This window comes from Delphinus delphis, chromosome 2 (assembly GCF_949987515.2).
Source record: "Delphinus delphis chromosome 2, mDelDel1.2, whole genome shotgun sequence".
NCBI classification, from domain to species: Eukaryota; Metazoa; Chordata; class Mammalia; order Artiodactyla; family Delphinidae; genus Delphinus; species Delphinus delphis.
In genome coordinates this window covers 133778598-133803474 of record NC_082684.1, presented here as the reverse complement: position 1 = coordinate 133803474, position 24877 = coordinate 133778598, and the positions used below count along the sequence as shown (strand labels likewise).

The following is a 24877-nucleotide window of genomic DNA, read 5'->3' as shown; positions in this document are numbered from 1 at the left end:
ACGTCATCTCATTACACCCTTGTTTCGGTGTTATGTTTCCTTCCTCTTTGAACAAGAATAACTGTTGTTTCATGGATATTTCATCTGGAGGATGTCAGGGAGGGAGGGGAGATCTCCTTTCCACCCAGCCGACCGCCAAGCCCTTACGACTTTCCCCAGAAAAATAAATCCCAAATGATCTCAGCATCATGAATGGAAGGTTAAGAGGAGACAAACCACAAAACCCTCTTCCTGAAAGCCTGCGCGGCTAGGTGATGCCAGCAAGATGGCATCGGGGGAAAATCAGAAGGATGCGGAGCTGTTGAAGGGCAGAGATGAGGATGCGGCAGGTAACAGACACACTGGAAATGAGACCAGGTTCCCACAATGCTGTTGGGCAGGTGGCCCACCTCTGTTCTCACAAGGCTGTAGACATCTCTTCCTGGTGCACTGCCCCGGTTGGTCCTACTCACAGAGAACTAGTGGCTGTGATTAGCGGGGACACGGTGATCTTTTGATTCATTCACTCGTGACATTTTTATTGACTGCCTACTATGTGCAAGGTGTTACTCTGCGCGGGGCCCAGAGGAGAATCACATACAAATCCTGGCCTTAAGGGGCTCTGTGTTGGCTGGGAAGATTTAAAATTGTTCAGGAGCACTTCCGTTGCAAAGTGGATTAGGGTGTGTGCTCAGAGAGGGACAGATGGGTTCAGAAGAGGGATTGGTCACTTCCATCATGGGGGAGGAGGGAATCAGGGATGTCTCCACAAAGGGGGCGACCTGTAAGATTGGGTTTGAGGATGGGTAGAATTTGGGGGACGGGGAGAGCACTCCAAGTGAAGAAATGGCATGAGTAAAGGCCTGGAGCTGGGAAATCAGGGGGCAGGTGTGGGAACTCTTGGGGCGGGGATTATGGGTATCTGCTCGGATATCTCCCTGGGAGTTTTGGTCAAGGTTGGGTTCAGAGACTCTGCCCAGGAAAGAAGTGAAGGAGAGAGAATGGTCTCACTGGGGACCTTGGGTAAACTGCTAGGATTCTGAATGTATGGGGGTTCTGAGGGTGAGGACCGGACCGCCCCTGAGGGCTGAAGATTAATGTGTCTTCTCTGTCCGGTTTTTCATAAATGATGGAGATGACAATTTTCTCTTTAGTAAAATGGCACCAGTCAGAGGCAGAGAACCAACGTCACACATCACATCCGTTTACTTCAGAACCTTCCTCGGGCTCCTGGGTTTCCCAGCATCACGCCCAAGTTTCATGCGGCCACAGAGGAAACACAGTGGCTCTGCCTGCCCGGAGGGTAGTTTTATTTGAGGATTTAGTGGGGGAGGGGGAAAGGCATTTTTAAAATATTCAAACAGATGTAAACATATTAAGGAGTAAATGCATAATTTTCATGAGTATTTAAAATAGGAGACTTCATAGAAATATTAAGTTTACTTTTGGTGGGCCCTGTGGGTTCCAGTACTTGGTCTGCAGAATGACCTTGGGCAGAGTGCCCTTAGTCTCCCTACCTCAGTTTCTGCATCTGTAAAATGGGGTGGTGCTAGAATCTCTTCCTCGGGTAATGGTAAAGATTAAATGAGGTAACCTATGGGAAGTGCCTGGCGTATGGTGAAGTCAGTAATGTTGGCCGTTATTATTATTATCAGCTCTCCTGTGCACTCCGCACTTGGAGGGGTGGAGTGTGTTGGGAGGAGACGTTAAGCAGCCCCTCCCACAGACTCCCACCCCAGCTCCCTGCCTGGTATTCACAGGCCCAACCCCTACCCACCTCCCCCACTGTTTTTCATCTGTAAACCCTCTTCTCCAGCCACACTGGTGCTCTCTCTAGACTTCCCACCAGATTGGACATTCACTTCTCTTGACCTCTGTTTGAAGAAGGCTTACCTCCCTTGCCCCTCCACCCGCCTTTCTGGCCTCCTTCTCCGTGGAGCTGCAGGTGCCCTCTCCCTTCCCTGAGCCCCTTCAGCTGTTGGTTGGCACCTCTGCAGGCTGCCCTATACGGCCACCTCTCCCTTCGTATATCAACCAGCTGTGTGGCCTGGGCCACTTCCCTACCCTCTCTGAGCCTCACCCATCAGAGGAGAGTGGGGCAGCGCCTCTTGGCATCCTCAGGGTTCTAATTCTGGTGCATTCCTCCTAATGGACTACTCACAGGAAAGGACAGTTCTCCCTTCCTGTAGAAGGTAGGACTTGGGTACGTGCCTCACAATTTCAAGTCTCCCTGTGTCTAATAACAGACCTGGGTACATTAGGGAGTTGTGAAAGATGTGAACAAACAGCTCAAGGAATGGAATAAATATCTAGCTGTTGACTCCTACACAGACCCAACCTAGAGACAAGCAGGGAAGTCTAGACAGCAAGTTAATATGGAACATGGCATGACACTTGGCCAGGAAACAAGAGTATTTTGTGTCAAATTGAGAATCTTTTGTTAACGGTAGCCTTGGCCCCCAGGCTACAGGTAAACTCACCGTATTGTCCTGGAAGCGTTCATTTAGGGGCACAGGCAGGAAGATTCCAGAGGTGCTTCCAGCATTTCCCAGCCTGGCACTGGAGCTCTGCCGCTTACTGTGGGAATTTGGACAAGACGTGTAACCTCTCCAAGCCTCAGTTTCCTTATCTGTGAAATGGAGATAATATCTGTCTCACAGAGCTATTGTAAAGATCCAAGAAAAATGAAATAGAGTAGTGGGATAATTATGAAGGAACAGAAGCAGAGCCAGATCAGTGGCTGGGAGTGGTGTTGGGTAGGTGGGCTTGGGCACCTGAAACAGGAAGCCATCTCAATAGGCAACTGGTTTCTCCAGCCGAGAATTTCTCACAGAGGGTGCTTGGATCACCACCACGAGAATACCTGGGAGCTTACGAAAGGGAGTCATGATTGCAGGCTCTTTGTATTGTTCTTGATTTTAATCTAAATGAATGCTTTCAACATTTCATCATTTAATATAATGTTAGCTCTTTCTGTGTGTATGGGTGTGTGTGTGTGTTTGTGTGTGTATGTGTATAAATAACCTTTATCAGGTTAAGAATATTCCTTTCTATCCCTAGTTTCCTAGGATTTTTTTTCCCCTCTAATCAGTAATAAATTTTTTTCTACCAGTATATCTTTTGAGATGGCCATATATGATTCATTTAAGTTATTAACGTGGTGAATTACATTGATTGATTTACTAATGTTAAACCAACCTTGCATTTATTTATTCATTTTATTTATTCATTTTATTTATTTATTTATTTTGGCCGCACCGCGCAGCATGCGGGATCTTAATTCCCTGACCAGGGATCAAACCTGTGCCCCCTGCAGTGGAAGTGTGGAGTCTTAACCACTGGACCGCCAGGGAAGTCCCCAACCTTGCATTTAAATATTACTTGGTCATGATGGAGTATCTTTTTAATCTATTGCTGAAATCAGCTGATAGTTTGTCTAGGATCCTTAAATCTATTTATTGAATTAGCCTGAAATTTTTCCTTCTTATACTGCCCTCCCCTGGATTGGGGATTAAGATGGTGCCAACCACAAATGAGTTGGAGAGTGTTGCCTATTTATTCTATGGAAAATATATGTAATTTTTTTTTTTTGCGGTACGCGGGCCTCTGACTGTTGTGGCCTCTCCCGTTGCGGAGCACAGGCTCCGGACGCGTAGGCTCAGCGGCCATGGCTCACGGGCCCAACCGCTCCGCGGCATGTGGGATCCTCCCGGATCGGGGCACGAACCCGTGTCCCCTGCATCAGCAGGCGGACTCTCAACCACTGCGCCACCAGGGAAGCCCAATATATGTAATATTTGTATAATATTAGAATTATACATTCCTGACAGCTTGGTAGAATTTACCTGGAAAATTGTCTGAGCAGGGCCACCATGTTGCCCACCCGAGGGAGCATCCTTTATCTCTTAGTCTACGTGAGTGACAGACCGTGGAATTGTGCAAGGAGCCACTCGATGCTACAGCTGCATTTTCTCTGTAGAAAGTTCTTTTTATAACAGTTTTGTTGAAATATAATTCACATACCATAAAATTCTCCCTTTAAGAGTATATAGCTCAGTGGGTTTTAGTATGTTGACACACACGAAGTATGTTGGACAAAACCATCGCCAAATTGAATTTTAGAACATCGTTAACACCGCAGAAAGAAACTCTACCAATTAGCAGACATTTCCCACTGCCCCCACTCGCAGGCCTATGGCAACCACTAATTTACTTTGTCTCTACGGGTTTGCCTCTTCTGAATATTTCATATAAATGGGGTCATGCAGTAGGTGGCCTTTTGTGAATGCCTTCTTTCACTTAGCATAGTGTTCTCAAGGTTCATCTGTGCTGTAGCATGGATTAGTACTTCAGTTGTTTTTATGGCTGAATAATATTCCATTTGTGGATATACCAGTTTGTTTATTCATTCTTCAGTTGATGGACACTTAAATTGTTTCCAATTTTTGGTTATTATGAGTAACGCTATGAACATTTGTGTACAAGTTTTTTTTTTTTTTTTGTGGTTCGTGGGCCTCTCACTGTTGTGGCCTCTCCCGTTGCGGAGCACAGGCTCCGGACGTGCAGGCTCAGTGGCCATGGCTCATGGGCCCAGCCGCTCCGCGGCATGTGGGATCTTCCCAGACCGGGGCTCGAACCCGTGTCCCCTGCATCAGCAGGCGGACTCTCAACCACTGCACCACCAGGAAAGCCCTGTGTACAAGTTTTTGTGTGGCCATATTTTCAATTCCCCTAGGTACACACCTAGGAGTGGAATTGCTGGGTCACATGGTAACTCTACGCTTAACTTTTATTTTTATTGTGGCAAAATATACTTAACATAAAATTTACCATCTTAACCATTTCAAAGTGCACAGTTCTGTGGTATTAATTACATTTACCTTGTTTGGCAACCATCACCACCATTCATCTCCATTCTTTTTATCTTGAAAAACTGAAACTCTGTACCCATTAAATAAGAACTCCCCATTTTCCCCTACCCCAGCCTCTGACAACCACCATTAATACTTTTTGTCTTTATGATTTGACTACTTTAAGTACTTCATATAAGTGGAATTATATAATATTTTCTTTTTGTGACTGTTTTATTTTACCTAGCATAATGTCTTCAAGGTTTATCCATATTATAGCATATACCAGAATTTCCTTCATTTAAAAAGGCTGAATAATATTCCACTGTATGTACATACCACATTTTGCTTATCCATTCATCCATCAATAAGTACTAGGTTGCTTGTATGTTTTAGCTATTGTGAATAATGCTGACATGAACATAGGTGTAGAGAGATCCCTTCAAGACCCTGCTTTCAGTCCTTTTGGGTATGTACCCAGAAGTGGAATTGCTGGATCATTTGGCCATTAAAAAAAAATTGTTTTTTGAAGAACCACCCTGTTGCTTTCCACAGTGGCTGTACCATTTTACATTCCCACCAACAGTGCACAAGTGTTCCAGTTTCTCCACATCTTCACCAACACTTGTTGTTTTCTGTTTTGTTTTGTTTTTTTATAGTAGCCATCCTAATGGATATGAGGTGATATCTCATTGTAGTTTTGATTTGAATTTCCCTAAAGATTAGTTATGTTGAGCATCTTTTCATGTGCTTATTGGCCATTTGTATATCTTTGGAGAAATGTCTACTCAAGTCTTTGGCCAATTTTTAAGTTGGGTCATTTTTCTTTTTTTTTTTTTGGGGGTCATTTGTCTTTTTGTTGTTGAGTGGTAAGTGTTCTTTATATATTTTTGATACAAGTCCCTTATCAGATACATGGTTTGAAAATGTTTTCTACCATTCTGTGTGTTGCATTTTCCTGTTATTGATGGTATCCTTGGAAGCACAAAAGTTTTAAAATTTAATATTATCTATTATTTTTCTTTTGTTGCTTGTGCTTTTGATGTTATAGCAAAAAAACCTTTGGCTGATCCAAAGTCATGAAGATTTACTCCTATATTTTCTTCTAAGAGTTTTATCCCTAAAATTTAAGTCTATGATCCATTTTTTTTTGCGTTAGTTATTGCATGTGATGTGAAATAGGGGTCCAACTTTATTCTTTTCTTTTTTTCATGTGGGTATCAAGCAGTCCCAGCACCATTTATTGGAAAGACTATTCATTATTTTTCATTGAATTATCTTGACACCTTTATTGAAAATTGATTGACTATAAATGTGAGGGTTTATTTCTGGATTCTCAGTTCTATTCCATTGATCTGTTTGTCTCTTCTTACGTCAGTACCACCTTGTCTTGATTACTGTGCTTTGTAATGAGTTTTGAAATTGGGAAGTGTAAGTCCTTTAACCTTGATCTTCTTTTTCAAGATTGTTTGGCTGTTCAGGGTCCCTTGCATTTCCTTAAGAATTTTAAGATCTATTTGTCAATTTCTGCAAACAGACAGACCAACAAAAAAACCAGGCAGGATTTTGAGAGAGATTGTACTGAATCTGTTGATCAGTTTGGGGGGCATTACCATCTTAATTATATTAAGTAAATTAAACCCATGAATATGGGCTGTCTTTTCATTTGTCTAGTTATTCTTTAATTTCTTTCAGTGATGTTTTGTAGTTTTCAGTATACAAGTCTTACACCATTAAAATGATTTGTTAAATTTATTTCTAAGTATTTTATTGTTTTTGATACTGTTGTAAGTGGAATTGTTTTCTTAAATTCATTTCAGATTGTTATTGCTAGAATATAGAAAACTGAGTTTTGTATATTTATCTTATATCCTGCATGCTTGCTGAATTAATTTATTAGTTCTAATAGTATTTTAGTGGTTCCTTTAGGAATTCCTGTATGTAAGATCATGTCATCTGCAAATAGAGATAGTTTTGCTTCTTCCTTTTAATCTAGTTGCTTTTTATTTCTTTTTCTCGTCCAGTTGACCTAGCTAGAATCTCCACTACAATGCTGCATAGAAGTGGTGAGAGCAGACATCCTGATCACAGGGGAAAAGCATTCCATTAAGTATGTTAGCTGTGGGTTTCTCGTAGATGGCCTTTGTTGGTTTAAAGAAGTTCTATTACTATTTTGTTGAGTATTCTCTTATCATGAAAGGGTATTGGATCTTGTGACATGCTTTTTCTGTGTCTATTGACATGAATATGTCATTTTTGTTTTTCTGTTCTCTTCTTGGTTAATCTTGTCAGTTTGTCTTTTTTTAAAAAAAAATTGAAAAGAAGATGATTTGGGCTTTGTGGAGCCTCTCTATTATGTACTTTATATCTCTAATGTCTTTTTGTTATTTTTATTATTTTCTTTCTACTTTGGGTTTATTTTGCTGTTACTGCTCTAACTTCGTAAGTTAATCACTCTACCATTGTAATGTAAGCAATTAAATATATATATATTTCTCTCTAAGTATTGCTTTAACTGCAGTCCACATATGCAGTTCTAATTAATTTCTAACTTCCATTTTGATTTTTTATGCAACTTAACGATTGCTCAAGGTATCCATAATTGAAATGTGTTAAAAATCTTTCCTAATGGTGTCAGATTTGTGAATTACTCCTTGTAGGTAAGTCAATTTTTGCTTTATATATTTTGAGCCTGTGTTTTTTAGGTCCATCCAAGTTTGTAATTGTATCTTTCCGGTAAAGTAAAGTTCTTATTATTTCTAAAAAGTGATTCTCTTGGGGCTTCCCTGGTGGTGCAGTGGTTGAGAGTCTGCCTGCCGATGCAGGGGACACGGGTTCTTGCCCCGGTCCGGGAAAATCCCACATGCCGTGGAGCGGCTGGGCCCGTGAGCCATGGCCGCTGAGCCTGCGCGTCCGGAGCCTGTGCTCCGCAACGGGAGAGGCCACAACAGTGAGAGGCCCGCGTACCACAAAAAAAAAAAAAAAAAAAAAGTGATTCTCTTTATATCTAGTAATGCTTTTTGTCTTAGCATCTGTCTGATAGTTGTACAGTGACTCCAGTTTTGTTGTTTTCATTATGTGTCTGGTTTATTTCTTTCCTTACTTTGACTTGTAATCTCTCCCAGTCCTTATATTTTAGTTGTGTCTCATGTAAATGGCACATAGTTGGATTTCATCTAGAGTGACAATATTTGTCATTTAAAGGGACGGTTTAGTCTGTTGATATTTATAATGAGTATTGAAATATTTGCATTTATTTTGATCATCTTATGTGCTTTCTATTTGTCCTGTTTTCTCTGTTGCCCTTCCCTTCCTGCGCTCTTTAATTGAGTTTTACATTCTTCTTTTCTTTTTCCTTTTGAACATGCTGTTTTCTCCTGCCCTTGTTTTATAATTAATATGCTAGAAATATTCTCTGAATTCATCAGCTTAATGGTTACTTCAGCTGTCTTTACATGAATAACTGTAGGAAGCAGGAAGGGCTAGGCTATGCTGAGTTTAAACATTACCCCAGGTAGCTCAGTGACTTAACAGAGCAAAGGTTTATTTCACCCTCACATTACATAGCTAAGTGGTCAGTGAGGAATTGTGAAGGGCCCAGGCAGATGGAAGGTCTGCCACCTCATAGCTGCTCCATCTGGAACATGTGGCCTTCTAGGTCGCCACAGAAGGGGAAGAGAGAGAGGTGTCTTAGGTTGGGTTTCCCAGAAACAGGCTCTGAGACAAAGATGTACATGCAAGAAGTTCATGAGGGAGTGTTCTCAGCAACACCTGTAAGGAAGTGGGGGAAGCAGGCTTGGATAGAAGGAGAAGTTGCATCAGAGGCCTCTGCTGACCACCCAGGGAGCTCTGGAGTGGGGTTGACCCTTCAGAGTTGTCCCCAATGAGAAAAGAAGGCCAGGACTTTGTATCCATCCTTAGTGGGTATGTGCTGCCCCTGTACAGTGAGCATAATGTGGTCAAGGTAGCAGCCTTTGGCCAAAAGTGATTCTCAGAGAGGGATAGTGGCTCAGTTCTGAAAAGGGGAAGAGTTGCATCCCCAGTCCATCATGACGTCTCCTACAAGAAGGCATTGTTCTTCAACTGCCCTGGCCTGGAATTAACTTTAACCAGAAATAGTCAACATGGCCCCAACCTAACGACAAGACAGTCTGAGAAATGTAAGAAAGCACATGTGATACTTGGTGAGCACCACCTGTCTCTACCATGCCTCACTTAACTTCTTGGATCTGAGGACTGGTGACTCGCAACAGTTCTAGACGTTTACCAGTTAACTCTTCAAATATCACATCAGAACCATTATATTTTCTCCTTCTAGAGAAATACTCGTTATGTCTCTTGTTTGCTTTTTCACATCTTCTGTCTCTTAATCTCTCTGGACCGCATCCTGGATACTTTCTTTGGATCTACTTTCAGTTGACTAATTTCCTTGTCAGCTTGGTCTAGTCTGCTCTTTATCCTTTCAGTGACTTTTAATTTCAATTATTATTTTTTTTAATTTCTAAAAGTTATATTAGGTTCTTTTCAAATCTGCTTGCTTATTGTTCATATTTTTAAGCTCTTTAAACACATTGAACACAGTTATTTGACATTTCAGTATCTGTTCTTTGATCTCTCTTTCTGCTATCTCCTATGTTTTGCTGTTTCTCATTCATGGCATTTTGTTTCTGGGTGTGTGCATGCTTGTTTTTTTTGTTTTTATTTTTTTATTTTTTAACAGCTTTATTGGAGTATAATGCATGCTTGTTTTAACGTAGAAATCCTTCAGAGAGGATTTGCATTTGTTTCGTTGCTTACCTGAGGGAACTACAAAACTTTGACCTCTATCTATTTGTAACCACTTAAAATTTTCCACTTGAGAGTTCTTGGACCGCAGTGGTAGTGTGGATTTGGACCACAAACCCCTGTGAAGATGAACTGATGGTTCTGAATTCTTGAGATTTTTTTTTCAGGGAGACAACTTTTGTAATTGTATTGTTCTGTCTGGTAGGATTTATTTTACATTCACTTATCTTGAAAGTCCTGGCTTTATTGATGAGTTCTCCTATTAGATTCCCTGCCTTTGATGGGCCTTGGATTTCATCTCTCATTTGCAAATGCTGGCAGCAGAAACTCTGATGGTGAAAGCAGCGTACCTCCCAGGGTTCCTGGTTTCCCTTTGTTTTGAGGGTTTTGTGACTTCCTTGCTTTTGTGCCATCTTGCTGATAGATTTATCCAGTGTAGAATGCAGGCTTCATCCAGCATTTTAGTTGTTTTCGTTGGAAGGATCCTTCATGACATCTCATCGACCATCATTCTGCCAGAACCAGATGTTCCCCAGCTATTCTTCCAGGTCCTTCCTGCATCACACGGGTCCAGTGATCCCTTCCTTCTGAAAACTTGCGTAACATCTAGTATATCCATGAAATGTTTGTAGCAATCCTTGGTTCCACCAGGCTGGGTGCAGTGAAGCATCCTGGGCTTTTCCATCTAACAAACTAGGAGTTGCATTTTGGTTCTGCTATTTCTTATGAAATAGCAGATGAAGCTCCATCTCACCGAGCTTCAGTTTCCTTATCTGTAAAATGGGTTTGACAATCTCTACCTTTCAGTGCTCTCACGATGAGCAAATAAAATCGGGTCTGCCCTTGCCGTGTGCTGGATCTGAATCAGGAGAACAAATAGAGGCCACAGACCATATGCCTAAATATGTAAAAGTCACAAATGAAGCTCATAGTTACATAAATTCTACCTTGACAAATATTCCTTCATAATGACAAAAAACAATATGTAAAGCTCCGATTTTTGTATAGCTAACGCCAGCAAAATGTCAAAGCAGCTAAACTTAATTATTCTCGCACATGTCTGGATAAAATGTTGATGGATTAGTGATGTTTAGATGGGCATAACATACATAATTCATACATTTACATGTTTATTCTGTAAAATTTATTTTTCTTGCCTTCACTTCAGCAAAATTTTGAGATGTTGTAATCAACATTATCACATAATTTGTGTTCTGTTAACAGTGATGTCAAAATAGACCATTATTCTTGAATCACTGTAGTTCTTAGATTTTTTTAAAATTTTTAATTAATTTCATTTGGGAGAAACTTCTGTTGAGTTTTTATTCAGTTCTGCTGAGGCAGAGCAACTGGAATTATCAAAAAATATTCTTAAAGCCACATTTAGAATCAGGAATGAGTATAAAATTTACATACCAAGTTCAGACATTGTAATGAGGTTTCGTATGATAGAATTAAGCGGGAAAATTGTTAAATATTTTAATTTCATATGGCTCGCCATCTTTTATGTTGCTGTTTTCACTTTCTTAAAACAATATCTAGATCCATATAGTACTTACTTGATTTTTCTTTTTACAAGAAAAAAATACAAAGAAAACAAAATAGCATCTTGCTCAGTCAAAATTATACCTCAGTCTGCAATGGCCAGAAAAGTAATTTCTGTGGGAATCAGTTTCAGGATTGTTTGTATGTGAACCTTCTCTTTCACAGTCCACAGACATTTTTGTTTCCTTATTTGAATTTTATTTTATTGGAATATCGTTTTTGTTGCATATTTCATGTGTGGCTTCTTTAGTTTAGAAAAGTCCTAGACATATTTAAAATAATAAATACGCATTTTTAATCCCTTTAAAATGAAATAACCAAACTAGATTTTTTTTTTTGTAGGCTTTTGCTAACAACATCCCATAACATATATCTGTGGACAGCTCAGTTTCAAACCAAAGATGGGATTTGCTCTGTATTTGAGGACCTTCTGTTGTTTCACTGATTTCTTTCAGTCATCTTGCATCTTGCCTAAATTTTACCTAAGTGTTTAATGATATTTATTTGGCATTCCCATTGCAAGAATAAGAGTAGTTTGTGGTCAAATTTGATATGTGTTTCAGGAAGATATCCCATATTGGGGAAGTTTCTGTGGATGTCATATATAATCTTTGAATTGTTCCAAAGGAAGGCATCAATTCTCCTAGTAAGAAATTGAAACCATGTGCTGCCATCTCCAGCTCTAAGAATGTTTTTGGATTTTTGGACAAATCCTGACCTTGTATTAGTTTTCTGTTGTTGCCATAACAAATTACCACAAATCTGATGGCTTAAAAAAGAAGATAAATTGATTACCTTACAGTTCTGTAGGTTAGAAATCTCACATGGGTCTCGCTAGGCTAAAATCAAAGTGTCGATGGAGGCTCTCTGGGGAGAACCTGTTGCCTTTTCCAGCTTCTGGCAGCCACCTACAGCCCTTGGCTCCTGGCCCACTCCCTCCATCTGCAGAGCCAGCAATGTTGCATCTCTCGACCCTTCTTCATAGTCACATCCCCTTCTACCTCTCCCTTCCACTTTTAAAGGTTTTTTTAAAAAATTTATTTATGTTATCTATTTATTTTTGGCTGCGTTGGGTCTTCGTTGCTGTGCGCGGGCTTTCTCTAGTTGCGGTGAGCGGGGGCTACTCTTCGTTGCGGTGCGTGGGCTTCTTATTGCGGTGGCTTCTCTTGTTGCGGAGCACGGGCTCTAGGCGCGCCGGCTTCAGTAGCTGTGGCTCGCGGGCTCTAGAGCGCAGGCTCAGTAGTTGTGGCACACGGGCTTAGTTGCTCCGCGGCATGTGCGGTCTTCCCGGACCAGGGCTCGAACCTGTGTCCCCGCATTGGCAGATGGATTCTTAACCACTGCACCACCAGGGAAGTCCTCTCCCTTCCGCTTTTAAGAACCTCGTGATTACATTAGGCCTACCTGGATAATCAAGATAATCTCCCTATTTTAAGGTTAGCTGATTAGCAACTTTAATACCATCCCGTGACCTTAATTCCCCTTTGCCGTGTAACCTAACATATATACAGGTTCTGGCGATTAGGACATGGACATCCTTGAGAGGCAATTATTTTGCCTACCACAGACTCTCAAATCATGTTATCGCAAGCTTGCCCATGGCAGATTTTTAAATCAATGCCTAAATTCTAAGATTCTTTTTCTAGTTCTTAAATCAAAGACTGTATTATTATAATAAAGTAAAACTGATGGAATGCTCCATTGTTTCAACTTCGTCACTTTCTTCTTCTGCAGATCAACGCTCCGTATAATGTTCGTCATTCAGTGGGGCGTCTCACCCTGGTACACCTACCCGTACTGAGTAACATTTACTTTTTAAAAACATCCTATGTGTCTTTGTTTGTTTCACTTTATTGCTCATTAAAGTACTAATATCCTTTGGATCCTCCATCCTAGATACAGTGATCATTTGCTTCACTGCTTTGTATCCATCTTACATGTTCGGCCAGAAGAAGTTTACCGTCATGTATAAATATTGTCCTGCATGTATGGAAAGCATCGTTATGCTTGACTGAATATTAGACACTTATTTTTTAAAGAACATCACCCCAGTGTTCTAAATTGACCTTTATCTGTAATTACTTAATACCAACAATGGTTGGCTATTAATTCTGCCAACTTACAGTTCTAGTAATTGCATGTGGCTTGTATACCAGTGATGTTTTATGTGTTTTAGATTGAGAACCTAAGTGTTCTCTTTTACCAGGACCAAGCATGGTCCGTCCTGCATGAGACAGTGGCTTGGTGTCCGACCCAGTGTCAGGCACGTGGCAGATACTCACTAAATGACTGGTTATACTCGATACAGCAATTTGTGGCCTGCTCTCTTCCTCCCCATTCTATCCATGCCTCTGCCTACCAGCACCTCACCAGACTCCTCGCTGGTCTCTCACTGTCCCCTCCCTTGCTTTTCGTGCCTGTGTCTTTGGGTTCATCTTAACATACCTAAAGGGCACCTCCTCTTCTGTGATGAACTACAGATGCTGGACAGGGAGGTGACAGCACGATGCTGAGGCAGGAGCCTGGGCTGGGAAGCCGGAGAATCAGCGTGTGCTGGGAGTGTGTTGGAAATGAAGATTCACCCCGGCCCCACCGAACTGCAGTAAGATCCCTAGGTGATCTGCAGACACCTGCAGAAGAAAGTTGGAGAGGCACTGGCTTAGAGACTTTGTCCCCCAACCTCACCACTTGCACTTTGTATGAGCTCAAGCTGCTGTAAAAAGTACCACAGACGGGGTGGCTTAAACAACAGAAATTTATTTTCTCACAGTTCTGGAGGCTGGAAGTCCGAGATCAAGGTGCCGGCAGGGCTGGCTTCTTCTGAGGCTTCTCCTCAGCTTGCAGAGGGCCACCTTCTTGCCGTGTCCTCACATGGTCATCCCTCTGTGCACGCACATCCCTGGTGTCTCCCTCTGTGTCCAAATTTCCTTTTCTCGTGAGGGACACCAGTTAGATTAGATTAACTGTCTTGTTTTGACTTAGTCACCTCTTTAAAGACTATCTCCAAGTACAGTTATATTCAGAAGTGCTGGAGTTAGGGCTTCAACATATAAATTTTGTGGGAGATGCAATTCAGAACAATGACATCACTTTAAAGAAGAAGCAACTAAGGTTCAGAGAAGTGTGTGACGGTCCACAATGACACTGCAGGCTGAGAGGTGAGAGCTTCATCTCCGACAAGCCCTCTGGAGTGGCAGGGAGGATAGTGTGAGAGACCAGGACACGGAGTCTGATGTCTCAGCTTTGCTCCCACTACTTCTGTGATCCTCGATAAATGCCTTAACATCCACAGACCTTAGTTTCCTTTTCTGTGAAGTGGGGACAGTAAAAGGCCGTCCCTCACGCGGCCGTGAGGATTCAGTGAGATCTAGATGGGAAATGCAGATTACCATGCCAAGGCCGGTGGCCTGCTGACCCCGCTCTGACAGCCTCTGTGCTTTTCCTGCCATCAAAATCCTCTCTTATTTACTGCTAGCCAGAATGCCTGATTATTTTCCCCAGGTGATTTGCAGTGTAATAGCTGGAAAAACCAAGGGTTTAAAATGGTCACAGTGGAATTTCAGGCATCGGCTGGCAGGGGCACAGGGCTGTTCTTGAAAGCCGAGTTCGTGACAGGCAGTAAGAGAAAAACCCGCTGACGTGCCCTTGCCCTTCCACCTGGCTGCCTGGGGGTTCTCGCTCCTAAATTATAGGCCACGCGCAATTTGATTTCGTTTCATTCTAAATTGCCCAGCCTGCAACCTGGGAGGAAATCAATTCTGCTGTGCAAATATGCCAGCGCCTGCTAACTTTGGGCCGCTTACAGATGAGGCCCAGTTACGGAGTATTAAGGCAATGACCACAGTTTGCCTTTGGGGGGTCAAACTAGGCACGAACGCAAAATTGTTTTCAAGTGTTTTGCTGTTCAGATTTATGTAGCATGCATCCTGTAAGGATCTATTCTATGCAAAGTGCTTTGCTAAGGCTGGAGCCGGACAATGGAGAGAACGTGTCTCCCTTCCTGTGCTTGGAGGGGCTCAGGGGCAGAATCACTCTTCTGAGACGGAGGGGCTCCCTTTCTTTTATCCATCCTTTATCCATCTGTCATTTTTTTTTTTTTTTTGGAGGGGCTGCTTAAAATCCTACCCCCATGTCTGGCGTCAGGATAGCCGGTCAGAGGAAAGCAGGTTCTTTTAATCTGCGCCCAACCCTGGCCTTGGTGGTAAGGCATTCTCCCCAGGTCTGGGGCTAGATTCTTCAGTGTGGTCAAGTTGTCTAGTTTGTGGACTTCCCAGCTCCTCTGTTCCCCTCTGGCTTTTGACTCTATCAGCATCCTCTCTTGCCTCCCAGAATGCAGGGTCCAAAGAGAGAAGGACAGTAGTCATATCCTGAGTCACCGTGGACAAAATGTGGGAGACTCCCCCCTGCTCTGGGTCCTGTCCATCCACCGTCCAGCTGTGGCTGTCACTGCATCTGAGCTGTCCTGCAGCCCCGCCCTGCTTCCTCCCTGTGTGTCACCCTCACATGCCCAGGGCTCCGTAGGCCCCTTGTCGTAAGATCTCCTGCTATACGGGATCTGCTGAACTTATTCACATGAAGCAGTGAAGAATTAATAACAATTGCTCCTTTCTGGAGTCCTTGCATTTTAACAACAGGCCAGTGCTTTAATAAAAAAAAAAGAGGGCTTCCCTGGTGGTGCAGTGGTTGAGAATCCGCCTGCCAATGCAGGGGACATAGGTTCGAGCCCTGGTCCGGGAAGATCCCATATACTGCGGAGCAGCTAAGCCCGTGCGCCACAACTACTGAGCCTGCGCTCTAGAGCCTGCGACCACAACTACTGAAGCCCACTTGCCACAACTACTGAGTCCGCGCGCCTAGAGCCCATGCTCCGCAATGAGAAGCCACCACAATGAGAAGCCCGCGCACTGCAACGAAGAGTAGCCCCCGCTCACCAAAACTAGAGAAAGCCCGCGCGCAGCAGCAAAGACCCAACACAGACAAAAATAAAATAAATAAATTTATTTAAAAAAAATTTTTTTAAGGAAGAAAGCAATAAACATAACAGGTAGAATGATAGGCCTGTAGTTTCTGCTGGAGGGCCTTACGCGTGCCTGCAAGCACGCGCCATCGTCCTCGCTTGAATCAAAGGCTGAAGGCCATGAGCCCGTTTGCCGCCTTGTCAGCAACCCTGGTGGGTGGGCAGCTGCAAGCCGACATGCCTGCTGCCCATTAGAGAAGCTTGTCCACTGAAAACCGGGGATGTCAGCAGAAATGCACAGTGAATCAAAAACTGGAACAAATCGCTTTAATTAGCTAAAACCCAAACCTAATTCAAACAGTATTTCTTCACTGGACCATGAACCAACTTCATTCTCCCCCTGTCCCTAGTTGACTAGTTTCACCCAGAATTGAACCAAGATGGGAATGTGCTCACCGTCTGGTGAGCAAAGGCCCCCCATTTCATAGGTGTGGACACTGAGTCCTGAGAGTTGTGGCCCAGCTCAAGGTCATAGGGCGCCTAATGGGCCTAGATTTGACTCTTTACTCTGATATCCCCTTACTAATTTCTCCACTATTCCATGAGACTTGTTGACTCAGAACCTCAAGAGATAGTCCAAGTTATGCCATACATTGTGTATTCTTTTAAAAAAATTTTTTTTAATTTTTGGCTGCGTTTGGTCTTTGTTGCTGTGCACGGGCTTTCTCTAGTTGTGTTGAGCAGGGGCTACTCTTCCTTGCAGTGCACAGGCTTCTCATTGCACTGGCTTGTCTTTGTTGCGGAGCACAGGCTCTAGGCATGCAGGCTTCAGTAGTTGTGGCTTGTGGGCTCAGTAGTCGTGGCTCACGGGCTGTAGAGCGCAGGCTCAGTAGTTGTGGCGCACGGGTTTAGTTGCTCCGCGGCATGGGGGATCTTCCCAGACCAGGGCTCGAACCCGTGTCCCCTTCATTGGCAGGTGGATTCTTAACCACTGTGCCACCAGGGAAGTCCTTACATTGTCTATTCTTGTGGTTTTTGTTTTGATTATTTATTTATTATTTTTTAATCCATTTTTAAAAATTGAAGTATAGTTAATTTACAATGTTGCGTTAGTTTCAGGTGTACAGCAAAGTGATTCAGTTATCATATATATTCTTTTTCAGATTCTTTTCCATTATAGGTCATTACAAATATTGTGTATTTTTGAACCAAGATCCTCTCTTAAACTAAGAAGTTGGTAACCCAAATGGGAAATGGGTGGTTAGGTAGGAATTCTCCCAGCCTTCCATTCCTCCCACAGCCCTAGAAGATCAGAGGGAAACCTTTAAAATTGATTGTGATTCAATTTACATTACGATTACTAATATTGTCATTGTCATTATTTGCCTCAGTTAATCTACTTATTTTTACTTACCTCTCAAAGTTATAACAACATTCAGCTAAGTCAGTGGTTCTTAACTGGGGGAGATTTTGCCCCCAGGGACATTGGCAATTTCGGGAGACATTTTTGGTTGTCACCTTACTGCTAAACAATGCCTAGGACAGCTCCACCCCCAGCACAAAGAATTGTCTGGCCCCAAATGTCAACAGGGTCGAGACTGAGAAACCCTGATCTGATCAACACAAAAGGGGGAGAAAATCTGCAAATCCTGCTAGTTCAACAAATGAAACTGTTTCCTTTTCCGTGTTTCTCCCAGTCTCCACCCCACTATGTGTACTTAAAATTTCTATAGTTCTGTCATCATGGCAGGAATACAGTTGACATCCCACTTTTTTTCACTTAATATCGCATCCTGAGCTTTTGTCCCTCATGCCTCATCGTCTCCATAATTACCATTTTTAATGGATGTGATGCAGTCCTCCAAGCAGGTTGACACCCCCTATTTTACCTGACCCGTCCAAGTTCTCATCCGGGATGGTTACTGAGAGCCTTGCCAGGCGGGCTGCGCGGGGTAGGGAGCTTGCGTGGGCCCTGCTGTGACCAGCCTTCTCCTCCGCCTGCAGCGCAGGCTGATGCCATCATAGTTTTCATCGTCAGCAGGCCTTTATGAAGCACCTTGGTGAATATATCCTGGCCCCGGCGGGGAGGGATCTTCCGCAGAGGTCATCCCACCAGCCCCTGACATCCAAGGCTTGTTGGCTCGAACAGGCAGCATATATGTCAACCAACCATGAAGGCATCCGAAGACTGGGCTGTAGGCCCCAGGCACAGGGTGTGAAAGCTGATTCTTAGGCAATATTCATGACAGGAGTAAGTGCATCTGGAATGCAAAGACAGGCTGGATCCCCAAAGGGAGTCAGGGCCTTGAATCCTCTCCTCCCCCTGACTGCAGGCTTCTGGAAGGACGTGGGAGTTTAGAAGCGATGGGAGGGAGGCAGGTGAAGGACCTGGGGTCAAGTGTTCCAGGCTCCAGTGTACAAGTGCACAGCCTGGGAGAAAACTAGAGACTACCGGAGACGTTCCTCCCGAGACCTTCCCGCCACCCTCTCGTCTCACCTCGGCGCCCCTTTCTCTTCCCCCTGCAGGTGTTCCACGAGCAGGGCATCCTCTTCGGCTACCGACATCCACAGAGTTCCGCCACGGCCTGTCTCCTCAGCCTTTTCCAAATGACCAATGAGACCCTCAACATCTGGACGCACTTGCTGCCCTTCTGGTACCTCCCAGCCCCCTGGACCAGCTGCTCACTCAGAGCCTGGGGACTGGGGCTTCTTTAAACACAGCTGGGGTGGAGAGAGCTGAGATTCCGTGATGGGATTTGGGGGACTCCCCCGTGGTGCTGGGAGGCGTGGCGGTCTGCTGCTGGGGTGAGCTCTAGGACCCAGATTGTGGTAGGATTGGAGGGGCTCCTGGAAGCTCCCCGGTCTTTCCCTGCTCCCCTGCTTCGGGTCCTGACTTGAGAGGATTGCCTTATTCGGTCTTGGAGGCTTTCTGGGTCTTTTGGAAGCCCTGGCTAAAATTCCCTAGCTTCGGCAAGTCACTTAACCTCTCTGGGCTTCGCATTTTCCCACACGCAGAGCAGGTTAGCCTGCGCCTTTCCGGGGGTTGCCTTGAGGATTAGGGGATGAGGCATTGGAAAAGGCATTGGGCACGGAGCTGTGGGTGCCTGGGACCACAGCAGCTGTGAGGCATTTGGTCAGGCAGCACTGAAACGGAGCCAGCCGAGAGAACGCTCCGGCACGTGCACATGCACAATGGGAGCTGCCAGGAAGGTGAGGAGGGACCTGGCTGAGAAAGGTGGGGACCGAAGACCAGCTTCACATACCTGGTGCCTGTGCGTAGCGAGTGAAGGGTGGAGATGGGGTCATAGTATACGAGAGCTGGAAGGACCATGGGAGTCATGCGGGCCACCAGCCGACTCAGGCCACCACTGGCTGACACAGATGCGGCCCAGAGAAAGGAGTGACTTGCTTACATCCCCTGGCAAGTTCTGGCACAGGTTAGTCTCTGGACTCCCCCTCCCAATCATATTGAGAGTAGGAAGAGAGTAGGAAGGACCCCAGGGCGTGCTGCAGGCAGAGAGAGGGGCCCGAGGACGGGGTCCTGCCTGGCCAGCAGTTAGAGACAGACCCAGGGCAAAATGCAGGGGAAGGCTGCTTGGTGCCAGAAACGTCGCCAGTGGAGAAGAGGGAGAGCTCAGGCTTGGGGTGGGATAGGACCACCTGTAAAGAAGCCCTAGCGCCTGCAGACTGGTCGGGGTGGCAGCAAGATCTGCTCACAGAGGCTGCTCGTTGTTTTAAATTTAAGTCAACTGGACGCACTTGCTGCCCTTCTGGTACCTCCCAGAAGGGTAAAAAGTCTAAATGATAATAAATGATAACATTGCAGAAGGGAGTAGAGTCGGCGTCTTCCCCCGGCCCCTCTGCGTCCTCTCTGGAGCCGCCGGGGTGACCTGCTGCTCATGCATCCTCCCAGAATGCTTTTCTAGAGACTCGAGCATCTGTGACATGTGTGTACACCCAGCACCTGGTTCTTTCCTCCCTTGCTTTTCCCTCAGAGATCTCTTGTCTGACCTTCACAGAAGCCTCTCTGGCTTTTGAGCGGTGTCCCATTTTCTGGATGAACCACAGGTAACTTAGGCTATTTTGAAGTTTGTGCCAGCCTGACCATCCCTGTTTGCGGGGCTTGAGTTGCTGTGCGCAGATCCCGTTGTAGCTGTTGTACAGCTGAGACGTGCTGGCAGGGGCCGCCCCACTGGGCATGACGCCCCTGTACTGCCAGGCCCTGAGAGCGCAACACAGAGCAGCAAGGAGGGCTTGGGAGAGCCGGAGAAAGATGCCCCAGGGAAGCGGGCCTCGGGCGTAATCGCGAGATGATAAAAGGTACATTTTGAAAAATAGCAGATAGCTTAAGCTTGATTTCTGCTGGGACAGGAGGGAAGAGATCACAAATGTAGCCAGAGAAGCTAGCGATGTTCTTGGGGTTCCTGCGTGAAAAGCTTTTCGTCCCTTCCCTGGGAGAGTTTGTGGGCAAGGGGCCTGGCTCTCTAGTAGAGGTTTGTGGAAGCGGGCAGCTCTATAAGCAAGAACCCCACGCATGGGTTGTAGGTTAGGCAGATCTGACACAGAGCTGTGCAGTGTCTCCATGTAGAGAAGGGTCTGGAGGCCTAGGCTTAGCCGTGGGACCAGGCCCCTCAGAAAAGAGATGGTGAGATTAGTGGAGGAATAGCATGGAAGAGGGGGGAGAAAATCGTCCTGTTGTCTTCCAGACTTTCCAGACCCCACAGAGGGGACTGCTTCTCTTTGAGGTGCCCTCCTGCAAGGGGAACTTGGACCAACCACAGGGATGACGACAAGGTCGAATTTGGATCCCATGAGGAATGGTTGAATAAACCGAGGTTTTTTTTTTTTTTGCGGTACGCGGGCTTCTCACTATCGTGGCCTCTCCCACTGCGGAGCACAGGCTCCGGACGCGCAGGCTCAGCGGCCATGGCCCACGGGCCCAGCCGCTCCGCGGCATGTGGGATCCTCCCGGACCGGGGCACGAACCTGCGTCCCCCGCATCGGCAGGCGGACTCCCAACCACTGCGCCACCAGGGAAGCCCTAAACCGAGGTTTTTTAATGTGAAGCTCAGAGAGGTGTGAGGGCTTATGAAGACAGCCTTGAGATATCTGATGGGTTTGTTTTCTGTTGCGCTCATGGGGAGACCTAGGGCTGATCCAATGGAGGGAGATTCCAGGGAGACAGATGGAGGCTCAGTGACACTTTGCAACACTCAGAGCTGCCTCAAGAGAGGGTGAGCTCCCCGTCCCTGGAAGCATGCAAGCTGAAGCTGGAGAGTCACCTGGGCAAGATGCTGTAAAAGGGATCTGTCAGCACACGCAGGGGGAGGGGACTGGACCAATGCCCATCCTGCCTATTTCCAACCAAAAAGGACCCCACTCACCCTTCCTCGCTCATGGCATGTCACCAAAGCGAGACCATGTAGGAGCCGGTCATCCCAGGGAAATGGAAGGCAGCTTAGGTCGGCTGAGGACTGTATGAAGGGCCCCTGTCTTGGAGGTTGAGGGTGTCCCCCTGTGTTCCAGGTTCTTCATGTGGAGGTTTGTGGGCACCCTGCGTGTGACGGACGTCCTGAATGACAGCTACTCCTGGCCTCTGCTCGTGTACATGGGCGCCAGCTGCGTGTACCCCCTCGCGTCCAGCTGTGCACACACCTTCAGCTCCATGTCCAGGAACGCCCGGCACATCTGCTACTTCCTGGACTACGGCGCCGTCAACCTCTTCAGCCTGGGTACGTCAGGCCCTGCCCTTGTCTCCTCTTCCCTGGGACTGAACCCCCTGCATCTTCCCCTGGGAGCTGGGGTCACCGTGGGGCTCTGGTGGGCTTCCGGAAGAGTCACCGCAATGCCAGTGCCCCTGCCCGGGTGACGGATGAGTGTTTTATAAGAAACTTGTCCAAAGGCTTTCTGGCAAATATTTAACAACTGGCTCTCTGTGGACAAAAGTCCCGGTCCGTGGTGTTGGCAGGTTTGCTGTGGTGTAAATACTCCTGCCACGGCCGGTTTCAAGCCGACATCACTGAGCACAGGGCTGGGGAGAGATGCATGGTAGGTCCCCATTACGTAGCAGTTCCTCTGTACAGATACAGCGGGTGCATTGACTGAACAGTTGTTACTCTTGTTAATATGATGGATAGCATTGTAAGTTTATGTCATTCAATTTTTTTTTTTATAAATTTTATGTATGTATGTATGTATTGGCTGCGTCAGGTCTTCCTTGCTGTGTGCAGGCTTTCTCTACTTGCGGTGAGCGGGGGTTACTCTTCGTTGTGGTGCACAGGCTTCTCATTGCAGTGGCTTCTTTTGTAGCGGAGCACGCGCTCCAGGCGTGCGGGCTTCAGTAGTTGTGGCACGCGGGCTCAGTAGTTGTGGCCCGTGGGCTCTAGAGCGCAGGCTCAGTAGTTGTGGCGCACGGGCTTAGTTGCTCTGCGGCGTGTGGGATCTTCCCGGACCAGGGCTCGAACCCGTGTCCCCTGCATTGGCAGGCGGGTTCTCAAGCGCTGCGCCATCAGGGAAGCCCTGTCATTCAATTTTTAATGATGGCTGTGTTTAACAACTGGCTTGCGAGTTCTCTGACACTAACAATCTGCTGTCACAGACCAGGGTGAACCAACTCCACTCATCAGTGCCGGTCTCTGTTGTGCCCCGCAGAGAAGGGGGTGGTCACAGACCCCATCGGTCTGGAGGCTTGTAGGGGTTAGAGCTGCAGGGATAGAGTGAGGGGAGGTGGTGGGTTGACACCCTCTCCTCCTGTCTCCTCTCCTCTCCCCCAGTTGTGGGCATCCCAGCTCTAGCCGCTTCCTCCCACCTGGTCCTGCTCCAGGTGTGGAAGCAAAGTCACCGTCTTCCCTTTGCCCAAGAGGGTGTGTGAGGAACCTACCCCCAGCCTGTTCTCCCGCCCCCTCCCTCTCTCTTCACTAGTAACACACACGTGCGTACATACACGCCAACACACATACATAGACAAACACAGACACACACGCACACACACACACGAGTCTCTACCTGCTCACCGGTCCTCCATGCTCTGCTGCCCAGTCCCCACTCTTCACTAAAACTCTGGTTGCCGAGGCCCCAGCCTCCTCCTGCCTCACAGGTCCGCGCAGGCCCCGTGGGCTCTCTCTCCAGCCTTTGATGCAGGGGCACCCCCGTGCTCCTCAAACCTCGCCCGCTTCCTCTGGCCCCTGTTACATCACTCCCTCCTAGTTTTCCTCCCACCCATTCACACGCTCATCCTGCTTGGCCAGTTCCCCTTCCTCCGTCCCCCCCATGGGTGCACAAGCTGGGAGTCCATTCTGGGGCCTCTGCTCTTCCATGGTCAGGCTCCCTGGGAGATCTCCTCTGCTCCCACACCATCCCCCAACACCTCTGGGGGACACTCCCAAACCCCATCTCTAGTAAACTGCTCACCCAAGCTCCACACCGCATCCAGTCCTGGAACAGAGACTGTCTACATCCTCCCCGCCCCCGCCCTTGCATGTACTCCCCTTCGAGTCAGAAATCTGTGAATGATCAAGTTCCCCCTGCCTCTCACTCGCCACCCACCCCGCTTCACCATCCTGTCTAATCGGTTGGCAAACTCAGTTGAGTTTCTCCTACATACTTTTCAAATCGGCCGTGCCCCCGTCGGCTTGACTCAGTCCCTCACGCCTCTCCCCTGGGCTTCACCCAGCTGCCCTGCGGGCTTTCCTCCAGGCCTTCTGACCATGGCACTCCTCCCACTTAAACTTTTCCAGGTTCCCAGTTACCTGGGATGAAGTCCAAACTCCTTAACCCGGCAGCTTCCATCGCCCTCGATCGCCTGCCCCAGACTCATTTATGATAAGGGCAAGCGTTTCGGAGGCATCACGGCAGGCTCCGTGCCGAGCACCCGACCCACATCCCACATCACGAAGGGGTGGCCTAACGCGGGGCTTAGCGGCCTAACTGCACCCCCCCCCCAATACTTATATGCTCTTAGGCAAGATACAGTTGGCATAGTATGTTCCTCATGGGAGTGTTATAAAGATTAAATGGCTTTTGTAAGTGAAGTGTGTCCGACAATGCCTGACACTTCGTAAGCAACAGAAGGTAGCGGTTACCACGATTACCTAGTTAACCCTGACAGCAGGTCCCTGAGGTGGGGACCATCATTATACCCATGCTACAGGTGAGAACGCTAAAGGGAAGTTACCCGGGTCACGCAGCTTGTAAATGACAGAGCCGGGGCCTGGGAGCCTCAGGGCCCCTGCCTGTGGCTTCCTCCAAGTCCCCGGGCCTGGATCCACCTCCGTGGAGCTCTGTCTGATTCCTTCATTTCTGCTCCGCACTGGGAACAACTCCCTGAGGACAGCCATGCGTCTTTCACATCTGGCTTTCCAGTCCGTAGCCCAGAGCCAGACATGGGGGTGTTCAGTAAACCTGGAAGGAAGGTCTGGTCAGTTGAGAGAGCCTGTGGGATCCACCTGGGACTCCCTGGTCTGCAGCCATCTCTCCTCCTCCCCGACCCCATGGAAACCCTCAATCCCTGGAGGGTGGCGTTTGCTCAGCTTCCTCCCCGATGTCCAGCTGTTCCCCTCCCTCTTGGACCTCCCGCGCGCTTGCACTAGGCTTTGACCATCTTAATCCCCTGCTCAAAAACGTTCGGTGGGCCCCCTATTGCCTGAAAGGGGACGTTCACTTTCCTCAGTCTGGCATCCCAAGGTGTCTCCTGGTCCTGCTCCCTGGAAAGCCGTCCCTGCCCTCAGGCACCCGTAAGAATCCCCCATCTTCCAAGGATGCT

The 24877-nt window shown here is 46.6% G+C and overlaps 1 protein-coding gene across 6 annotated transcripts in view; it reads left to right on the top strand.

Annotated features, from left to right (window-relative positions):
- Nucleotides 1-24877, top strand: part of PAQR5 (progestin and adipoQ receptor family member 5) — a 91677-nt gene that overhangs the window by 44963 nt on the left and 21837 nt on the right. For 3 of the 6 annotated variants that reach the window (XR_009518461.1, XM_060005700.1, XM_060005695.2), the window contains exons 1-3: nt 13631-13761; nt 18643-18770; nt 21643-21848. Coding sequence is in view for 5 of the 6 variants with exons in the window: in XM_060005700.1 (XP_059861683.1) it covers nt 13666-13761; nt 18643-18770; nt 21643-21848 (430 nt within the window). In the remaining variant the exon portion in view is untranslated. Of the gene's footprint in view, nt 1-13630; nt 13762-18642; nt 18771-21642; nt 21849-24877 lie in introns of those variants that run through there. The other 3 variants (XM_060005698.2, XM_060005696.2, XM_060005697.2) reach the window with 1 other exon arrangement.